This window comes from Uloborus diversus, chromosome 8 (assembly GCF_026930045.1).
Source record: "Uloborus diversus isolate 005 chromosome 8, Udiv.v.3.1, whole genome shotgun sequence".
NCBI classification, from domain to species: domain Eukaryota; kingdom Metazoa; phylum Arthropoda; class Arachnida; order Araneae; family Uloboridae; genus Uloborus; species Uloborus diversus.
The window spans coordinates 86,382,184-86,401,609 of record NC_072738.1 but is presented as its reverse complement, the minus strand read 5'-3'; the positions used below and the strand labels follow the sequence as shown (position 1 = coordinate 86,401,609).

The window sequence follows — 19,426 nt, the reverse complement described above, 5'->3', positions numbered from 1 at the left end:
TTTCTTTTATTGTGCCCTTTTTATTAATTGAAAATATATCACTTATTTTCAGGAGGACAGAGATTCACCCATATTTGGAAACTTTGTATGTGATAACTTTCAGTTTAATGTTAATTTACAGACTGACAATAAATAATTTACCACTTAACATAAACTTTTTGTTAACTAATTTTAATTAATGACTGTATTAATTTCAATTATTTAATTAATTTTAGTTAATTATCATATTTTAATGATCAGTTTTAATTGGATTTATCTTAGTCTTGTGTAATTATCAGCTACTAATTCTGCTTTAGCATGCCCCCTCTTTTGAAGTTCGTGCAACCTTGGACCCCCCCCCCCCCCTTAACAAAGTTCTAGCTACGTGCCTGGTTGCTAATGAGTTAATCTTATGTATGTAAAGCAGGACATTGTTTTAAGTTATTCAAATCTCAGGCTAAACTGGAAACTAGAAAAAAATATTACTTTAGTAGGATTGTGGGCACTTGGAACAGCTTAATGGAAGAGGCTGTAATGAGTAACGGGTTAGATTGCTTGAAGGGGACTATTGATCTGCATTGAGGACTAATAAACTGATTAAAAACAGCCTACCTGAGCCCGAGCCTGTTGCCGGTTGTCGCATTTGTATAATCTTGAATGTGTTTATTTTGATTGTGTTCTAAAATGATTAATCTATAAAAGACTTTAATGAGTCTTTTGATCTGTAATGAACTGTTTTAATAAATTGTCCATCATTGCTTACATTTGCAATAAAATGGGCAAAAAATTTATATGTTCTTTAAAAATTTAATAGTAACCTATTATTTAATTGTAGGCACAAGTGATAAGAATTTCATAAAATATGGAAATAGAGAAGCATTTATATTGGCTTGTATGGGTTGGGTCTGTATTTTACTCTCTTTGGACATTCATTGGTTCTTGTAAACGTAAGTAAATCAATTTGAATTTCAATTTGTCTCATCATATTTAAAGCAAGTGAAAGTTAGATAAATATTTTTATCTGTAATATGATTCTCAACCCCCCCCCCCCCCCAAAAAAAAAAAAAAGTTAATGTTTTTTCTTTGTGTATATCAGGAACAGATCTGGATACCTGCATACTCCATGTCTATAATGGGCCCAATGGCCCAAGAAATTGAAAAAAAAAATATAGCAAGCTTATTAACAATGCAAATTTACACTACTGTCCTACATGCGACATTCTCCTGCAATGTGGAATTTTGCAATCCTGAATTTTTAATTTTTGAACTTTTCAGGAAGGATGCAATTTGGTATTTTTTAGAAAGGCAAAATATGTATCTTGGTAAAACTACAATAGTTCATAAAACATGTACATTTATTTTGCAGGTAATGATGCTTTAGTTTGTAAAAAGGACAACAAATGTCATTAACATCCCATGCTAAAAAGCCATGAAGAAATTCCTAAAAATATTTATTTTTTTAGTAGTTTTAGCTTGACAGAAAATAAAAACAAATATATTATTTTAAGTCTTTTAATAAATTTAAAATAATTTTGAGATTCTTTTTTTTTAAACGATATACTGAATGCATTACATCATTCATTTTCACTAGTTCAAATTAAGTCTTATAAATTAAAGTAAATATGCTTTCTAAAAAACTAATAGAACTAACTATTTAAAATACATTTATTTAGGTCTTGTGCGGGACACATAAATATTTTTTGATTTGGATAAATTTTTTGAAGTAAAATGTGGGTCGGTAGAGGCAACTTATTATCAACTTGACAAATTGAATTTTTAAAAAAAAGGTTTTTTTTAAACACCCTAGTACTTCTTACATATAAGATAATTTTTAAAAAGTAAGTTTAAGAAAATTATGTATTTAAAATATTAAAAAATTCAATGTACTGAATTTTAAGGTAACAATGTATATAATTAAAAAAGCAAAGCAAATAATTTTATTCTATCCTTAGTCTGTCATTACCATCCAAATTTTTATACAGTAAAATCCCTCTAATGCAGACACTAACGGAAAATTTTTTTTTGTCCGTAATAGAAAGGGTCCACAGGACAGGGTTTTAATAATGTTATTTGCATTGGAACTGGCGAATTAAAAATTGTCTGAATAAGAGGGGTGTCCTTTAGAAGGGGTTTCACTGTGTACTTTGTGCTGGATGGTAATGATATTTCACTTTATTTTACGTCCGGCATGAATTAAACTGTAGCTACTATTCTAAAAGTTTTGCACATTTTGATCAAGGGTTCATCTAATGTAAGCAAATAAAAAACAAAAATACATAATAATGTTTAAAATAACTATCAATGGATGTGGATGGTAATGACAGCTATAAAAAATTTTCTACTTAATTTGATATCTACACACCTATGCAAGACGCATGAAGATTTCCACACAGTAAATTTTTGCTTTTCAAACAACCTTAAGGTGACTGCTACTAAAACGGAATACTGTTTGGGTTAATAGTGCCACCATGTGGTTATGAAAGAGTAAAAACTTTTGGATGGTAATGATGCAAAATGTCAGGGACAAATTAAAACTGTTTCACAAAAATTTCAAAATTACAATCAAATTAAAAAAAACTTTATTTTGAATTTGATTACCTATGTGAGGCAATTATGAAATTTTTTTTAAAAAGCTTTTTCTTAGCTTTATTTGCAGTATAGTTAGATCACAAAAGTTAAAAATTGAGTCGAGAGACAGTGGATGGTAACGACTTTTTAGTACAGTAAAAGACCGTTATAACACACACCTTGGGACCAGAGCTTTTGCGTTATACAGGTTTTTGCATTACATAGATCATTTCACAAATTTTGAAACTAATGTTCAGAATATATCTATATATTAGCACTTCAGAATGAGTTTTATCTGCAATGAGTATTAAAGCACCAATATTACAATTTGTCATTCACAAATAAATATGTTTCACAATCATAGAAAGTGAATGATCCTGCACTTCTGCTAGCTTCATGGTTTGCATGACAGCTGCATTTTCAAGAGCCATCTGATATTTTCTTTTTACTGTGAACACTAATTTTCATTTTAAAACTTTGAATTAATATGGAAAGATGAAAAACTGTTTTAAAACTTAATTTGCCTAACAATTTTTATGTTTGCAAGACAAAATAGAGGGAGTTTTTTAACTTCAAAACCTATTGTTTACTTCTGAAAAGTAGTGCGGTTTATAGTGAATTGCATTATATGGGTCGACGTTATAATGGTCTTCTGCTGTATCAACAAAAATAGGTATCATATCTATCACTGTTAAATCCATGTTATTTTGTTTGGTAGAAGGCAACAAATAAACAGCATTAAAAAAATAATTTTAAAAGATTTATGAGGTTGCAGTGAACATGGGACGGACAATTCTACATTTCTAGAGAATGACAGATTTTGTTGCAGGGGCCCGAAATTTATAGATCCAGGCCTGATGTATATGCAAAATTATTACAACAGAATGCACAGCTACGTTTTTACTCTAATCAGGATTTACATTATTTTATCATTTACTTTTCCCTTCTTAGATTTTATCCTGGTGGTAAATACACCTCTACAAAAACATATTTATTGAAATGGTGTTTAATATGTAATCTTGAAATGAATGTAAACTTTAAATATTAGAACTTTTTTTTTGTGTGTGTTGACTAGTGCATCAAAAAAAAAAAATATATCAGACAAGTGAGTGGTTTTGACAACGTGCATTTCGAATTGGTGTATTTGGTCACTAATGTGGTCACAAGGTACATGGGGAAAAACTTTTTACAACTAATCTTTTGCGGAACCCCCCTAAAATGTGCCAATAGACCAGAAAATGTGATTTGCAAAGTTTCAAGTCATTTCGATGATATTAACACGTGCCGCAAAGAGGCTAAAGTTACGAAAAATAGCAATTTTTAGCAAAAAATCGTGGTTTTTCATCTGTAAAACGAAAACTATTCATTCTAGAAACTTCATTCTGGTCTCATTTTATAAGGAATTTTATTTCCTTTAAGTCTAATTTCATTTAAACTCTTGTAAAAATTGATTGAACATTATTCAGGATTCTAAAAGTCAGGTCGTAGCTAATATTCTCAAAATCGTGTAAAAAGAATGAATCTTTAAAAAATAAATTGTATTAGTTCTTTTAGTTGATGGTTGTAACCCCCTTACAATGCTAAGTAATCAGAGCAAAAACAGCAATATTATCAGAAATGTATACAGTAAAACCCCGTTACATCGAATAACCGATATAACGAAATATCCGATTTAACAAAAGAAATTTTCAGCCCTGATTTAATTTCCATTATGGTGCTTGAATTTCATTACTACTAAAACTACGTTACAACTAAAATTTCCGGTAATCCAAAGTTCGTTGTAACAGGATTTCACTGTACTATTGTTGTGTCTCTAAAACGCAAAGCTAAAACAAACAACTGCGTGTAAAACTTTTGAAATTAGCTATAGAGGCCGTAAATACGGAATGTTGCTTTATTCCTCGGTGGTCAGAGCTAAGCAATAGCTTAAAAATCCCAGTCTTGTAAGGACTTTCGACCCCCTAGACAGGGCCAGATTTGGAAGTGTGGAAGCTCCTAATCAGGGTTCAAAAAGATCATATTTTCGAAAATATCCGATACTTTGATATACATCCGAATATTTTGATATATATGTATATATTCGATTTTTTTGACCCGTGAAAGTTAGGATATTTTGTAAAAGTTTTACTGTGGGGGCCCCTTTCTTGTGAAGGCCCAGGGGCAGTAGCCCCGCCTGCCCTCCTCTAAATCCGGCCCTGCCCCTAGAGGAAGGAAAAACTACGATTCCCAGGAAAGTGGTCTGTGTTCTTAGACGGGGACTTGTTAGGGCTCCTTCAGTGCAAAACTGCGTTTTGTGAGTACAGTTGTTACAGAAAAAGGTTTGTATTTAGCAAGTCTCTACCACATCTTAGGAGTTGGTTTGAAAGAAGATTTGATTTGCAAAATAGGTACGCCCACTTGTCCTCAACCAGATATTTTTCAAGAATTTCAGGATGAATGGTATAGATACGAAGCAATCCAAATTAAATATAGAAGATTAAAAACAAAATAAGCAATTCTGGTGAAATTTCAAGCTTTCGTTTTGAGAAATAAAATCAGTAGCTGCCTAGGGATGACTACAATTAATTCATTCAACTTTGATTAACTTATTTAGGGAGTCTTTCTCCAAACAACGTTACTTTTCGAGAACCTGGAGCTATTCATCGCACCAGATGGATGACAAAGGTCATATGAGGTAGTGAGAAGCAAAGGGATGTAAGTGGACTTTTTAAGTTGCCTTATGAAACGCGTTTAGAGTTCAGATCCTAGCTAGGCTTTCATTGAACTTTTTTTCTAAATCATGCTATATAACAGCCCCTATCAGAGCTACTAGTACCATCTCCTACCCCTAAGCAGAGTAGACGTTCCCCTATTATTTGTAATGATGATCTGCAAAATTTTAATTCTGTCAATTACATCCCTTTGCTTCTCTCTGCCTCATATACTCTTTAAAAATATTTCTTTTCATGGGTCAGCTTTCCTTAATCGATTAAGAGATAAAGGTATTAAATATATTTGGTTGTTTATCATCGATATTTACGGAAAAGTATGGTTTATTGTCTGCGATCCAGCTTTTGTCCCCAAACAAGATCTAGTTAGTAAAATCCTTGGTTCAATACTAGAATATTTATAAATATGATGTAGGCACAGAACTACATAAAATAATTAGCCATTTGTCTCCCTGGTTGCCTTTCCTTTTTTTGATGATACTTAAAAAAAAAAAAAAAAAAATCAAAACAAGGGAGGCTGCAAAATTAAAATCTGAAGTAGGAGATTAATGAAGATGATTGTGATGGTAGGGATACAAAAGCACAGCTCAATCTGAAAGAAGTTTAGTTTATTGGACAAAGATGTAGATTTTTTCATTTCTCTTCAAAGTACTAAAGAGATTCAATTTTTTTTCAAGAGATTCGAAATCGATACAAAGTTTTTAAATAATGATCTTGATTAATAGTGTAGAAACCAATATTATGTTAAAAATAGTGAACAGTTTAAGGGTTGTCAATGTCACAGCTGAAAGATGTGTAAAACTAATTTCTAACTAATGACAGTTTCTATTACAAGCAATGTCTGAATGCAGGCACATTTTTCCATATTCATCAAAATCTGTCATATCGAAGCCATTACCACTTTAACTTGTTAATGAAAAGTAATAACATAATGATGTATGTCTTTTCAGTGTATGTCATTTAACAGTGTAAGTAATAAAATGCAGTAGATTTTTTTTCTTTTTTGTAGTTTAAACTCTTTGCTTTCTCTTCTAAACAGCTTATTTCCTTTATTTTAAATCAGCAATTTATTGCATTTAATTTTTAAAATACCTCCAAATGAAGCCTTTTTAATGGATAAATTAAAATTAACAAAGAGCAAATAAATGTAATTGAATATTGTAATGCTTTTAGGTCTTTGCATGAAAATTCCTTATTCATGATTCTTCCATGACCTGACCTGAATAATGCAAAGTACCCTTCTGTAACTTTTATTTTAAAAACGGATAAAACATTTCATCACGAAAATAAAATTTCCTATAAAATGAGACCAGAACGAAGTTTCTAGGATGAAAAGTTTTGGTTTTAAAGAGGAAAAACTACGATTTTTTGCTAAAAATCGCTGTTTTCCATAACTTTAGCCTCTTTGCGCCACGTGTTAATATTATCGGGTTAAGCTAAAACTTTGCAAATCAGGTTTTCTAGTCCATTGGCACATTTTAGGGGGGTGCCGTGGAAGAAATTTTAAAATCGATTTTTTGTGACCACCCTATTGGTCACGCAGGACCCGTTTATGAATTCACGTCCAATATGACAGATAGTACAATACAAAGTATATAGTGTAGGACAGAATTAACAGCACAGAGAAGCAGGGTTGGCAAAAACCCGGGTTTTTTCAAAAAAGCCCATGGACCCAGGGTTTTTTGGGTTTTTTTAAATAAAACCCAAAAAAACCCAACTAAAGCTGGGTTTTTTAAAAGAAATGTGGGTTTTTTTGTCTTTTTTTAGGGAAAATGTGGGGTACTTGTAGCATATTGTAGCGTAAGTATATGGACAAAGAACAAAAACGTCTTGGGGTAAAAAAAGCTGGAAAATTCAGCGTTTTCTGAAGAAAAGTAAAAAGGACTACAAAGCCCAAATATAGTGAAGTTTTAGATTCTTTAGTTTCCATGATTACCAACAGTTAAGGCAAAGTTACTTTTCGAGTGATAAATCTATTGTTCGTTTGTTCGCTTTTAATTACTACATTTTTTTTTTTTTTTTTTTTGCATTTTACTTTATTGTATTTCATTTTATAATGCAAAACTACTGTAGAACCTCAAGTAGTTTAAATCCCTTTTTACTGAATTCCAGCTTAATCAAGACATTTCTTTGAATTTTATGTTGCCCGTTTTTCTATTTCTATTTACAGAGTAAGAAATATTAAACTTTTTCGTAAGATAATGAAAATACTGTATATCCTATTCTGTTTTCTGTCTGACCGTTTGTAAAACCTGTTAATTTCTAAAAAATATACCTTGTTTATTCAAGATTTGTGACGTGTTGGTTTGCAGAAAATAATTCACATGAAAGCTTTTTAGCTTTTAGCTCGAGTAGGTACAATCTACAAATATTGAGAAAATCAGACATGACAGGACTTATTCAAGATAATTTGAGTTATTTTTGACCAGTTAAAGAAAAAAGTTAAATATATTTATTTAAAATCTTTGAAATATTTTTTTAATGCCGTTAAGAGTTAAGAAATGCTATTAAAAGTTCAAAATTCATTTTTATGTCCATTGTCTGTGGTGAAGAACAAATAAAAAAGGAGTTTAAATTGTAAAAGTATTTAAATTAATTAATTTAAAAAAAAAATTCTCAGGAAATTTTAAAAAACCCAAAAGTGGGCAAAATAATGGGTTTTTTTAAATGGGTTTTTTCAAAAAAACCCATTGGGTCCAATCCAGCCAACCCTGCAGAGAAGGAAGTTACAACCAGGGCAAAGGGTGGGAATTGAACCTATCAGGATTGTTAGAATGATGCACTTCTCAACTGCGCTACCAAGGCCCTAAATGAGTGGTTATAGAGTTATTTTTCAAAAGTGGATCACAAAACTCCTTCTTTTGTCTTCTGAACAAGGACTAAAGTCATTATTATTTTAATAGAATCCATTTGTATTACAATAGAAAGCTGTTAAAATGTTTTTTATGCTACTTATTATGTAATTCTAATTTGAAAAATAGTTGTAATTTTTATTTAGAACATTATAATGAGTTGGACAGTAATGATTTCAAAGAAGACTGGTTTTTTCTTGAGAGTAAAGTAAGTTGAAAAGCATATTTCTAATTTTAATCAAATAGTTTTAAATTTGTAGCATGTCAAACAGTATATACCATGCAAGTTATCGAAAAATCATTACAAATAGCTTTTTGTTGTATTTATTTTGTAAGTTGTGCTGTGTAATCTAGTGTGCAAATTTCCAATCTCTGATTTTGGCATTTTGGATAATAGCCAGATTTTCAAGTTTTTATTTTTTAGAAAGTGCTCTAATGATCAGAATGAAAGAAATTTGGATGATGCTATAATTGTAATTTAGCCTTGTAATCATATAATCTTGACTTGCTGAAAGTGAAAAAAATAAAGTGACATTTCTACTATTGTATGGAGTAAGAGTTCAATACAACACTTGCAAAATACTTCAAGTTGCTTCGTAAAGGCTGTTTGTAAATGATGGTCATAAAATCAAGACCTATCTTATCTAACCTAGGATCCTGGGATTTGACTGAGCCTACAATCTTTCAACAACAATAGGAGATGACTTGAATTCAGGGTTATTGAATAAGCCATTAGGTGGTTAGTACCCCGTGGGCATGGCCTACCCTGTGGGCACTTTAAAACAGCAAAGTATTTCCTAATGCTCATAATTGGTGATGTATCAATTTCCCTTTTCATCTGTCAATGGTTGGCAAACTAGCGCTGCACATTGTCGTCTTAAAATTGTATTAACAAAGAATATCAAAAGTACTACCACTCAACAAAGTTGTGGAATAGTTTAAAATCTTTTGGCTCTCTTGTACAGGGTGTCCGAAAAGTCTTTGACACATTTTTAATATACTGAGAAAAGCAACAAATTGCCATATGAATATGAAGTTTGAGCCATAATACTTCACAGGGTCAAGATTTTTTATGGTATTGTAAAAAAAGTGTAATTGTAAATAATTTACACTGACGATTTTATCTTCACAGTAAGAAAAGCAGGTGTTTAATAAAATGATTATATACGTACAGTTGTTTTTCTTATTGTGACGAAACAGACAACAATGTAAATTACTTATTATTACATTACTCTCCCCCCCCCCCCTTTTTACGATGTGATAAAAAATTGTTGAACCTGTGAAGTGTTATGGTGTAAACCACATATTCATATAACAGTTTGTTCATTTGTATGAATTTTAGCACGCACAAGATTTATATGTATTGCCTCTGTATATATACGAGATTTTTTATTACGTTTTTCAAAATTTTTCTCATGAAATTTGAATTTAAATTTATGTTTTTTTTAATGCTGATATTATTTTTACTTAATAAGTATATAAAAGGAAACAAAGTTTGCATGGATAGATTTTTAAAAATTTTGTTTACATTCCATTACATTGATTAATTATTTCAAAAGAATTTTTGCATTTCCATGTATTGTTTTTTACTTTATGTTTTAAAGTGAAAATAAGTGTATTTCAGTACTTAAAACAGATATATAAATAGTATTATAAAGTTCTCATATATGCAATGTATGCACAAAAAAAAAATCTAACTGCTTAGAATCCATGTCCCTTCTTATTTTTTTAATGCGAGTTAAGTGGAAATTTGCTAGGACTTATGAAGGTGCAAATTCTTTAATAAGTGATCAAATCAAAAATGAAATCAAAGCTTATGCAAATAGCTTAAAATGAACATGGCATTGATCCCCTATATTGCTATGGATCAAAAACTTGTATGTACCCTGTGCTAAAAATAATAACACCGACGTTCTTTTCAATTTATACATCATTTGCTCCAGTTTAGCTCCTGTTTAGCATTGCTCGCAATTTTTTCACATCTCAAAAAATGAAAACAAAAACAGGCATTTTGCAGCATTAGTTTTACCTAAATGCATTAAAAAATATATTTTTTAAATTTTCAAAGATTTACTTTCATACCTATATATTTTACTTACACTATCTGCATATTTTATAATATTCTGGGCATTATGCTTAAAAAATCATTGTAAGTGTGTTTCTTTTTAAAATAATTGTACTATATTTTCTGATGTTACATTATGCAATTGAAAACCTAATGTAGAAATTTACTAGTGCCCAATTTCCAGCAATTGTAAACTCTAAAAATGTTGGTTGTAAGCAAAATAACAATGAACAATTAAAGTCTAATACAGTGTGAACTGTGCATACATTTGGATATGGGTGTAATTATGCCTGTATACAATATACGGTCAATGTAGTGTTATGTAATGAATCTACTTTAAATATCTAGATGTGCCCATCTTTCATGTTTTGCTCTTTTCCTGCAACCACGCCATAACTCAAAATAAATAAATAATAATAGTAAAAATTTTCAAGTTAATCTGACACAATAATCGCAATCATTATTGAAATCATCCCTACAATATTATAAGAAAAATCATAAGTTTCAAATATGAGAGCATGTATCACGAGTCTGTAATCATAATCAGAAACATAATCGGCATATGATAATCGTAATTGATTACATTTTTATCAACTGTGATTTTTCCGGTAATTGTAATTACTTTTTAGCGGAGGATAATAATCGTAATCATAAATTCCTATTTTTAATGTTTGTAATCATAATCGTAATCAATTACAATTTCTCATAATTGACTCCAAGCTGCGTGAGAAGAAACGTGAAAATTTGTCTTCTATCCTAAATGTTGTCTTGCTCCAAAAGCAATTGATTTTTATTGATCCAGGATTGAAAGTTTGTACACTACACAAAAAAAGGCTTTTGATAATGAGAGAAATTACATCACTGATTAAAAATAAAACTTGATAAAATCTATTCATTTGAAAATATATAGTACAACCTCAAATCTCGAATCTCTCGGGACGGGAAAAAATTCGAGATATTGAGTTTTCGTGTAATCAAAGGTCTAAAAAAATTACACTAGTAACTCTCACAATTACAAACACGTACGCTATATGCATTTATATATGTACTATGGGACCACTTCGAATTACGATCAACAAAGTAGTCTTCAATATTTTACTAGATTTGAAATTTTATAATTGTCGAAAGTGTACAGGATGAAATTTTGAAAAGAACAATAATTTCAACTTGGTTTTCTTCACCTAAAAATTTAAAATTTCTAATTTTATATCCAACCAGTAGCTCCGCACATTCAAAAAGTTTTCAGCAGTCATTTTGTTGGAGTTAAAAAAGCAGAATGGTGAAAATGAGGAACGCATTTTCTGTTTTCGCAGAAAAATCGACCTTTTTTCTTCAAAGTGGACAACATGTTTGAGAGAAATGCACAAAGATTCTAAACTCTGGGGAAAACACAGCACCCCTCCCATACCAACACTCCCCTATTATCTTGCACCAATTCCCTATTCACAAAATTTCTAAGAAAAGGGATGAAAAACGTTAAGCGATTGTCCCTGGTACTGGTTTTACTACAAAAATTGCCAAAGAAAAAAGAGAATTAAAACTTGCTTCTGTGCAAAAAATTCGACATATCAAGGGTTTCGAAAAATAAATTTTGAGATAACTTTGGAAAATACATAGGGTTTTTTATAGAAAATGCTGGAGAAAATGTTTTTTCGAGACATCAAGGGTTTTGAGATAAGGAGGTTCAAGATATCAAGGTTTGACTGTATTTCTTTCCTGCTCCTTTACAATGTTTGTTGTTTTAAGATATTGCATTGTGAGTAAGACCAATACCCTTTGACTATCAGTTTTAAAACTGCTGGTTCATGTAGATTGTTTGATAATCTCTGCTAGTTGTTCTTTTCTAAAACTTGAATCATGAATGTTCTTTTCAGTTTAACTTAGTGTTAACTTTTCAAAAAATCCTTTATGCGAAATGTAGAAAACATGATTTTAATTACAGATGTCACTATTTATTCCTCTCTATTATTTTTGCAGGATAATTCTGACATTGAATGGAATATCTTAACTTCCCTCTTCAAAAAATATTGGTTTTTGCTTGTTCTTCAGCTGATTTGTTCCCATGTCATTTCAAAGAAACACAAAGCTGTAAGTAGTTCTGAATCTGCTTTAATATTCTTGTATACATTGATAATACAAATTATGAAACATTTTGTATTAAATTAGGATTTGCATAGAAGGAAAATAATTACAATTGACAACATCTTCCTGAACAATCAAGTTAGTAAAAATGATGAACATCCACTCTTTTTTAATTTATATCCTCTTTTTCTTTTCCTTCCTACACATTATTTAAACAACAACAAAAATTGTCCCACCTTTCATTAGACTTTAAATTGACCTACAATAAAATAAATTTCAAATTTAGTTAATGTTTAAACCTAGCAAGTGAAAAAGTGAAAATTCAGGTAAAAGAAATCTCATCAAAAACAACCCTGTTGTAAAAATTTCCCCGCCAAGAAAACCTTTAACTTTTCCACACAAAAAGAAAACCTACATCCTAAACCCAAAAACCCTCAGCCATAAAAAGTTATGATATCTAGTTTGCCTGCCAAGTATCTGCCAAACTATCATCCTCACTCTTCTCCTTTTTTCATCACATCTACTTCCATTAGAACCTCCTTCCACCTTCAACTCCTCAGAAATATGGATAGAGCTCTTAAATTGTTTATCTTCTTTGGCGGGAAGCTTTTCAAAGTGAAGTGGTTGCTTGGTGAGCAAAAAGCTTCCCGCCAAACAAGATAAACAATTTAAAAGATCTATCCATATTTCTGAGGAGTTGAAGGTGGGAGGGGGTTCTAATGGAAGCAGCTGTGATGAAAAAGGAGAAGAGGGAGGATGATAGTTTGGCAGATACTTGTCGGGCAAACTAGATATCATAACTTTTTATGGCTAAGGGTTTTTGGGTTTAGGATGCAGGTTTTCTTTTTTATGCGGGAAAGTTAAAGGTTTTCTTGGTGGGGAAATTTTTACAAGAGGGTTGTTTTTGATGAGATATCACATCTTTTTGCATTGCTATTATTACTTTGTCTGTATTTTTAGAATTGAGAACTGCAAGTCAGAAAATTTTCAATTGAAACAACGCTGTTTTGTGTTTTTAAGGAACAATAATGGCTAGCCTAATTTTACGTCAAGTTATTTTCTGACTATTAAGATTCTATGTTCATTTTGCGAGAATTGGGTGGTTTAAATTTTATTGCAATCCTTGTGTCCTCTCTGTTGCAAAGAAAACTTCTTGAATAATAAAATACTATATTTTAAATTATATTGTTTTCGCGTATTTTACAACTTCGCAATAAATTCTATTGCAGTTTCTTTATTTGACAGATTATTCAACATTTTCATGAAGGTTTCTTTAAATGTTTTACAGCTTGAAGGCTATTTTAATCTAGCTTTTCTCTTTTTGTATAATTACATTTTTTTTTAAATCGTGGATTATTTTACATTTTATGGGATAATTTTAATTGTTTGGTGATTTATCTTTTCCTTGATAGAAGTATTTGTCTTGTTTAATACCTAGTTTTGCTTAAAAGTTCATTTAAAAAACGAAATAATGCATGTTATCACCAAGCAAAAAAAAAAAAAAAAACTAAGCCAGTAAATGTTTTGAGTTTGAATGTGTCAGAAGATCTATACAACTTTACTCGATGTCAAATCGCAGATATCCCAAATTTGCCATAGTGAATGAGCATGTTGCGTGCAGACTAAGCTCATTAAAAGTCTTGCTTAAATTAATTGAAAAAATTTTTCAGCTAACAAATTACTGCAAAGCACGGATATCCACACTCGTATTTCATATATTTTCAATTCATTATGTGTTGTTTGTGAAAAATCCATTAATTTAGAAAATAAGCAAACCAATAAAAAAGTGCTATTTTTCGCTTTCAATTAAAAAGTTATATGTGCCGTATTCATGTGCGTACAGTTTCATATAATTTGTCACGTAAAATATTGTAATGGTTTAACCCCAGTTTCGCGCGGACATTTAAAATTTCTTCCCTCCATAAATATATCAAAACTGAAAAACAGGGGGAAGGAAATTTCGTATCGGCAAAACTTTGGGGGGGGGGGACAGCATTCTAATCTCATTCATTAATTTGTTTCTCTGCTTAAGTATAAACAAACAACATAGAATCTGAAAACAGAAAGCCCAATGAGCTAAGTCTGCGGTGCTTGCGCAGTCGCTGTGACAAATTTGTGACATCCGCGATTTAACGTCTAGTTGCGACTGTTGGATATGTTTCAGTCTTGATTGAATTTCATTTCCTAAGACAACTTTGGAATAACTGTTAGATCTGTTCTAACCTTGCAATTTCAGTCCGAGATAAACAAACCCTATGAGCTGAAGTAAGTACATAAGAATTTAGGGAAAATTAGTAATTTTCAAACTTTAATTACTCCTGCCCATGATGTCCCTGGGGGTTGAATTTTTGTATATTTACTCAATGGCCCCCCAAGAATATGTATACAAAAAATCATTACCGTAGCCTCCCCGGGGGGCTGTGATAGAACCCCAAGAAGGTACAATTTGGGGGGTAAAAACAAGGGGGGAAGGGGAGGGGGGTCAAATGGCACAAAAGGCACATCAGTAGGGCACAAGGAATGTGTGTGCAAAATTTCAGCTTGATTCCTTTGTCCGTCTGGGCTGTAGCCCTGTCAAAGAAAGCGAAAACTTTTTTGAACAACAATTTTATAACTTTAATACCTCCTCCCCCTGATGGTCCAGGGGATTGTATTTTGGTTTACAATGTCAGGGGCCACTAGAGATTGAGTGTACCAAAAATCAACTCCGGGAGTCTTCATGGGGCTGAGATACAGAGGGGTGAAAAACCCAAAAAACCCCAACTTGTTCTGTCGTGTAATCTTGTTCTTGGTCGCTTTTATTTTCTTTCGTCTTTGGCGGTGGATTAGCTTCTGTTGGCTTCCGACGTTTGGTTTCCTTGGCGGTGTGGGACGCTCCCCGCGTCCCGTGATATTTGTATCTAGTCTTTTGCCAAAGGTGAACCATCATCCATAATATTTATTTTCAATGAGAAGATTAAAAGTTAGATTAATATAAAAAAAATACACATAAAACATACTTGTATTTTATAAATTAGGAAAACAGTACTACCAAGTAATTCTTAACATGTTTATATTTAATTAATTTAAGATAGAAAGCAACATTTGCAGCATATTTGCATGTTAAAGTCGGAACTTTGAAAAAATCATAGTTCACTCTGGCATAAGACCATCCATTTTATCTTTGCTTCAATAGATCTTTTTCCAATTTTGAAATAATGTTTTGTATTCACTTTCAATCAAAGATAGTGTAGTGCTAAACTTTTTTTTTTTCTGCCAATGGGAGCTGCTTTTTAGGCTATTTAGATTTTTAGCAAACCTAGTCTGATCCCCGATACGGCATCCAGTCTTTCATGTGCCACCATTAAGGCACGGATGTCAATGGCACGGATAATTTGTACACCCAGTTTCCACCAAATGAAGGCACCTGGGGTCTTTTGATGCGAAATTTCACTAGGAATTTTAATTTTGCCAAGGGAATTGTAAGCCAAACGAATTCCCCAAGGGATCTTTTACATGCCGCATAATCATACGACATGGGCGCTGATGATTTTCTGCATCTTGAAAATCTACCGACTGGCCACCCCAGGTCAGAACCTAGGTCCACAGGCGTAGAAGGCCAGCACTTAACCTTGTAGTGTTAAACTATATGTAATAATTTTTACATCTTATCTCTTTCATATTAATTTTTTTTAATCTCATTTGTTGCAGATTCTACCTTTATTTTATGCCATTTATTCCATGCTGTGCCTTTTCATCATTGTTGGTTTAAGAGGCTCCTTACTATATGTGATACACATCATGCTTATGGTCATACTTCATATGACTGGAAGAAAGCACATATGTTACTTGTTCACTGTTACCACTTTGTTGATTCTACATAGTACTTTTATCACAGATATAAAAGTAAGTAGCATGTATTAGGAATGATTTTGTAATAATATTTTTCACTTAATAATATAATTAGCCACTGAAATTACTTAGTATGGAATTTTGTTTCTGTCATCTTAAACTGAAAGCAACTTCACACAAAACGTATTTAACGATTCTAAAGTTATTATAAAACCATGTTGGTTCATCTTGTAAAGTGATTTTTGCATTAAAAAAAAAAAAAAAAAAATGAATAACAATCTTTGTTATGAATTTCATGTTATTCACATTAAAGTTGTTTTTACAACCTGAAAAGTTACTATTCTTTCTTTCTAAACATTTATGAATATGCGTATACAGTAAACTTCCTATTATCCACAAGTAGATTATCCGTGGGTGTATGCTTTTTTAGTTTGATGATTATATTTCTACTATGGCTAGTGTTTGTGCCAAAAAAACTTTCAGTATGTAGTAGAAGACCATTAAAATGCACACCTTAGGACCAGAGCTTTTGCGTTATACAGGTTTTTGCGTTATATAGGTTATTTCACAAATTTTGAAACTAATATTCAGAATATATCTATGTTAGCGCTTCAAAATGAGTTTTATCTGCATTGAGTATTAAAGCACTAATATTACAATCAGTCATTCACAGATAAATATGTTTCACAATTAAAAGATAGTGAATTATCCTGCACTTCTGCTAGCTTTAAATACTAATTTTTATTTAAAAGCTTTGAATTAAGATGGAAAGGTGAAAAACTGTTTCAAAATTTAATTTACCTAACAATTTTTATGTTTACAGAGCAAAACAGAGGAATTTTTTAAACTTCAAAACCTATTGCTTACTTCTAAAAAGTTGTGCGGTTTATAGAGAATTGCGTTATATAGGTCGGCATCATAAAAGTATTCTACTGTATAATGAAATTCCCATATGAATGCAGTATATTAAAAGCACCTTGGTATTAATGAATACCTTATTAATGACCGATAAAAATCTAGTACAGTAAAACTTGGATAATTCGAACATCTTCAATTCAAATTTGTGGATAATTCGAATTTTTTGTTGGTCCCTTGAAACTTGTGTTCATTTAATTCTACAAAATCTTGTTTTTTTTCAAAGTCGAACTTCTTTAATTCAAAGTTTTTACCCTTTCAAAAATGCCAAAATGTAGTTTCGATGCAGTTATTTGAAAAGTGGCTGGTTATTTTAAGCAATTCTCGGAAAATTTGTAAGACAGAGAGAATATTCTTATAAAGTGAAGGTCTTAAAAAGCTGTATATTTTAACTTAAAATGTAAAAACATAGTTTCTTTGGTAATTTCTGTTACAACTGATTATTTTACAGCATAAAAATTAATTTTTTTTAAGTATTCGTAATTTGGATGATTCAAAGTTTTGCAATGGCCCTTTGCACTTTGAATTATCCAAGTTCAATTGTATTTTATATAATGTAAAAATGTCTAAAAGAACAAATTTTCTTAAAAGCAAAGACGATAAAATAATGACAAATATAAATTGTCAACTAGTTAAGCTTTAATTATTGACAAAATTATTTTGTGTTATTTCTCATAAATTTCAATATTTAAATTTTCATTAAATATAACTTCCTTTTCAGACTCGTTATTTTCCAACAGAGTCACATTTATTCATTTTTGAAGTTGGATTTGGTTGGTTGTTAATTAAGTGTTTGAGCTTTGCCGTAGACAGTATTGAATCTGGATCAAACAAAAACATCACTATTCAGGAACTGTCATCAGTTTTCTCATACTGCTTTTATTTGCCGACTGTTTTCACTGGGCCCATTTTGTGCTACACCTCCTTTAAAGAACAGGCAAGATAATAATTTTGCATTAATTTTATTCATTTTCTAATTAAGTTATTTTATTTTATCCTTATTATTGAAGTTGGTTCTCTGCTTAACAATGCTCTATTTAACAACTTTCTCTGTTTAGAGACTACTTTCACGGTCCCGTATGCTCCATTGTAGTTTTAAAAGCATTCTACTTAAGGACGACTTTTTTGTTGTCCCTTGAAATTTGTTAGAGAATCAACTGTACTTATTATTTGTCGTTAAATAATGAGGATCCCAATGTTTTCCAGGTAATGCAGGTCAATCAACAGTTCTCAGCAAAACAATACTTAAGTAAAGTTTTTCATCTTCTCTACTTTTTTCTGTGGTATTTAGTGTTTGAGTTGCTTCTTCACTTTGTGTATTCCTCTGCTGTACAGTATCATCCTGAGCTGTGTTCAACCTTCACTAGCTGGGCCTTATGTGGCCTGGGATATGCTTTACCAATGATGTTTTACCTCAAATACTTTATCATTTATGGGATAACAGCAAGAATTGCTGAATTAGAGGATATTGAGTGCCCACCTCCACCTCGATGCATCACAGCCATTCATTCATCATCCTTCCTGTATCGGTAAGTTTTACACATCATTTACGAATCATTCAAAGAATTGAACAATGAGCTCAGTTTGATTGCTTCTAAGCAGGGTTGTTTGGTCTAAACCACGTTGGTTTAAATCGTGGTTTAAACAAAATGGTTTTTAAATAAAAACTCGTGGTTTTTTTCCAAAAATGTTTTTTTTTTTTTGAAAAACTTCATTGTTTTTCATCAAGTGTTTTCATAAATTTTACATACAGTAGCCCCTCGTTATATCGCGCCTCGATCTATCGCTCATTTGCAGTGGCGTATCCAGGATTTTTTCAAGGGGAGGGTTTGATTATACGATGATTTTTGATATATATCATTAAAAATCATCATAAGAAGTTCACACAAGTTCACAATTCAACCTAAATTTTTGACAAGGGGGTTCTAACCCCCCCCCCCCCTCTTGTATATGCCACTGCTCATTCGGATATATTGCTCCTTTCTTTTGTCTCCCAAAATATTAAAACCTAAAAAAAAAAAAAAACCTTGTTTTAGCTTGAAACCATTCATGAAAACATATAGTATTACTCAGAAAAGGTAATATCTGAAGGTAATCTTATTTTGTCAATGAACAAAATGAGGATGATCCTATTCTTCTGAATTCGCTGGAAAAGCAGCGGCAACTACTGCCATCCAAATGTACATACATGAAATGTGTTTCAGTTTAGGATATAATTTGGAAACTACTTGACGTTTTCTTTCGTATTGATACTAAGATTTTTACAATGAGTGAGAGACAGCAGGCAGGTGTCATACTGGTCTAAGTAGAAGAGAACATACGTCCTCTCTGACTACTTGTTAGCACAGAAAAGATTTGTGCTTGGTTGCACAAATCAGGATTTGCATCAAAGAAAGGAAGAATGCGCTGGATGGGCAAAAGAGTTT

The 19,426-nt window shown here is 31.5% G+C and overlaps 1 protein-coding gene across 3 annotated transcripts in view; it reads left to right on the top strand.

The window, feature by feature from the left end:
• LOC129227480 (protein-cysteine N-palmitoyltransferase HHAT-like) overlaps positions 1 to 19,426 on the top strand; it is a 37,160-nt gene that overhangs the window by 5,132 nt on the left and 12,602 nt on the right. For all 3 annotated transcript variants that reach the window (XM_054862049.1, XM_054862050.1, XM_054862051.1), the window contains 6 exons: positions 815 to 926; positions 8,254 to 8,315; positions 12,150 to 12,260; positions 15,945 to 16,139; positions 17,722 to 17,937; positions 18,207 to 18,529. In XM_054862049.1, the coding sequence (XP_054718024.1) occupies positions 842 to 926; positions 8,254 to 8,315; positions 12,150 to 12,260; positions 15,945 to 16,139; positions 17,722 to 17,937; positions 18,207 to 18,529 (992 nt within the window). In that variant the 5' untranslated portion in view covers positions 815 to 841. The remainder of the gene's footprint in view (positions 1 to 814; positions 927 to 8,253; positions 8,316 to 12,149; positions 12,261 to 15,944; positions 16,140 to 17,721; positions 17,938 to 18,206; positions 18,530 to 19,426) is intronic.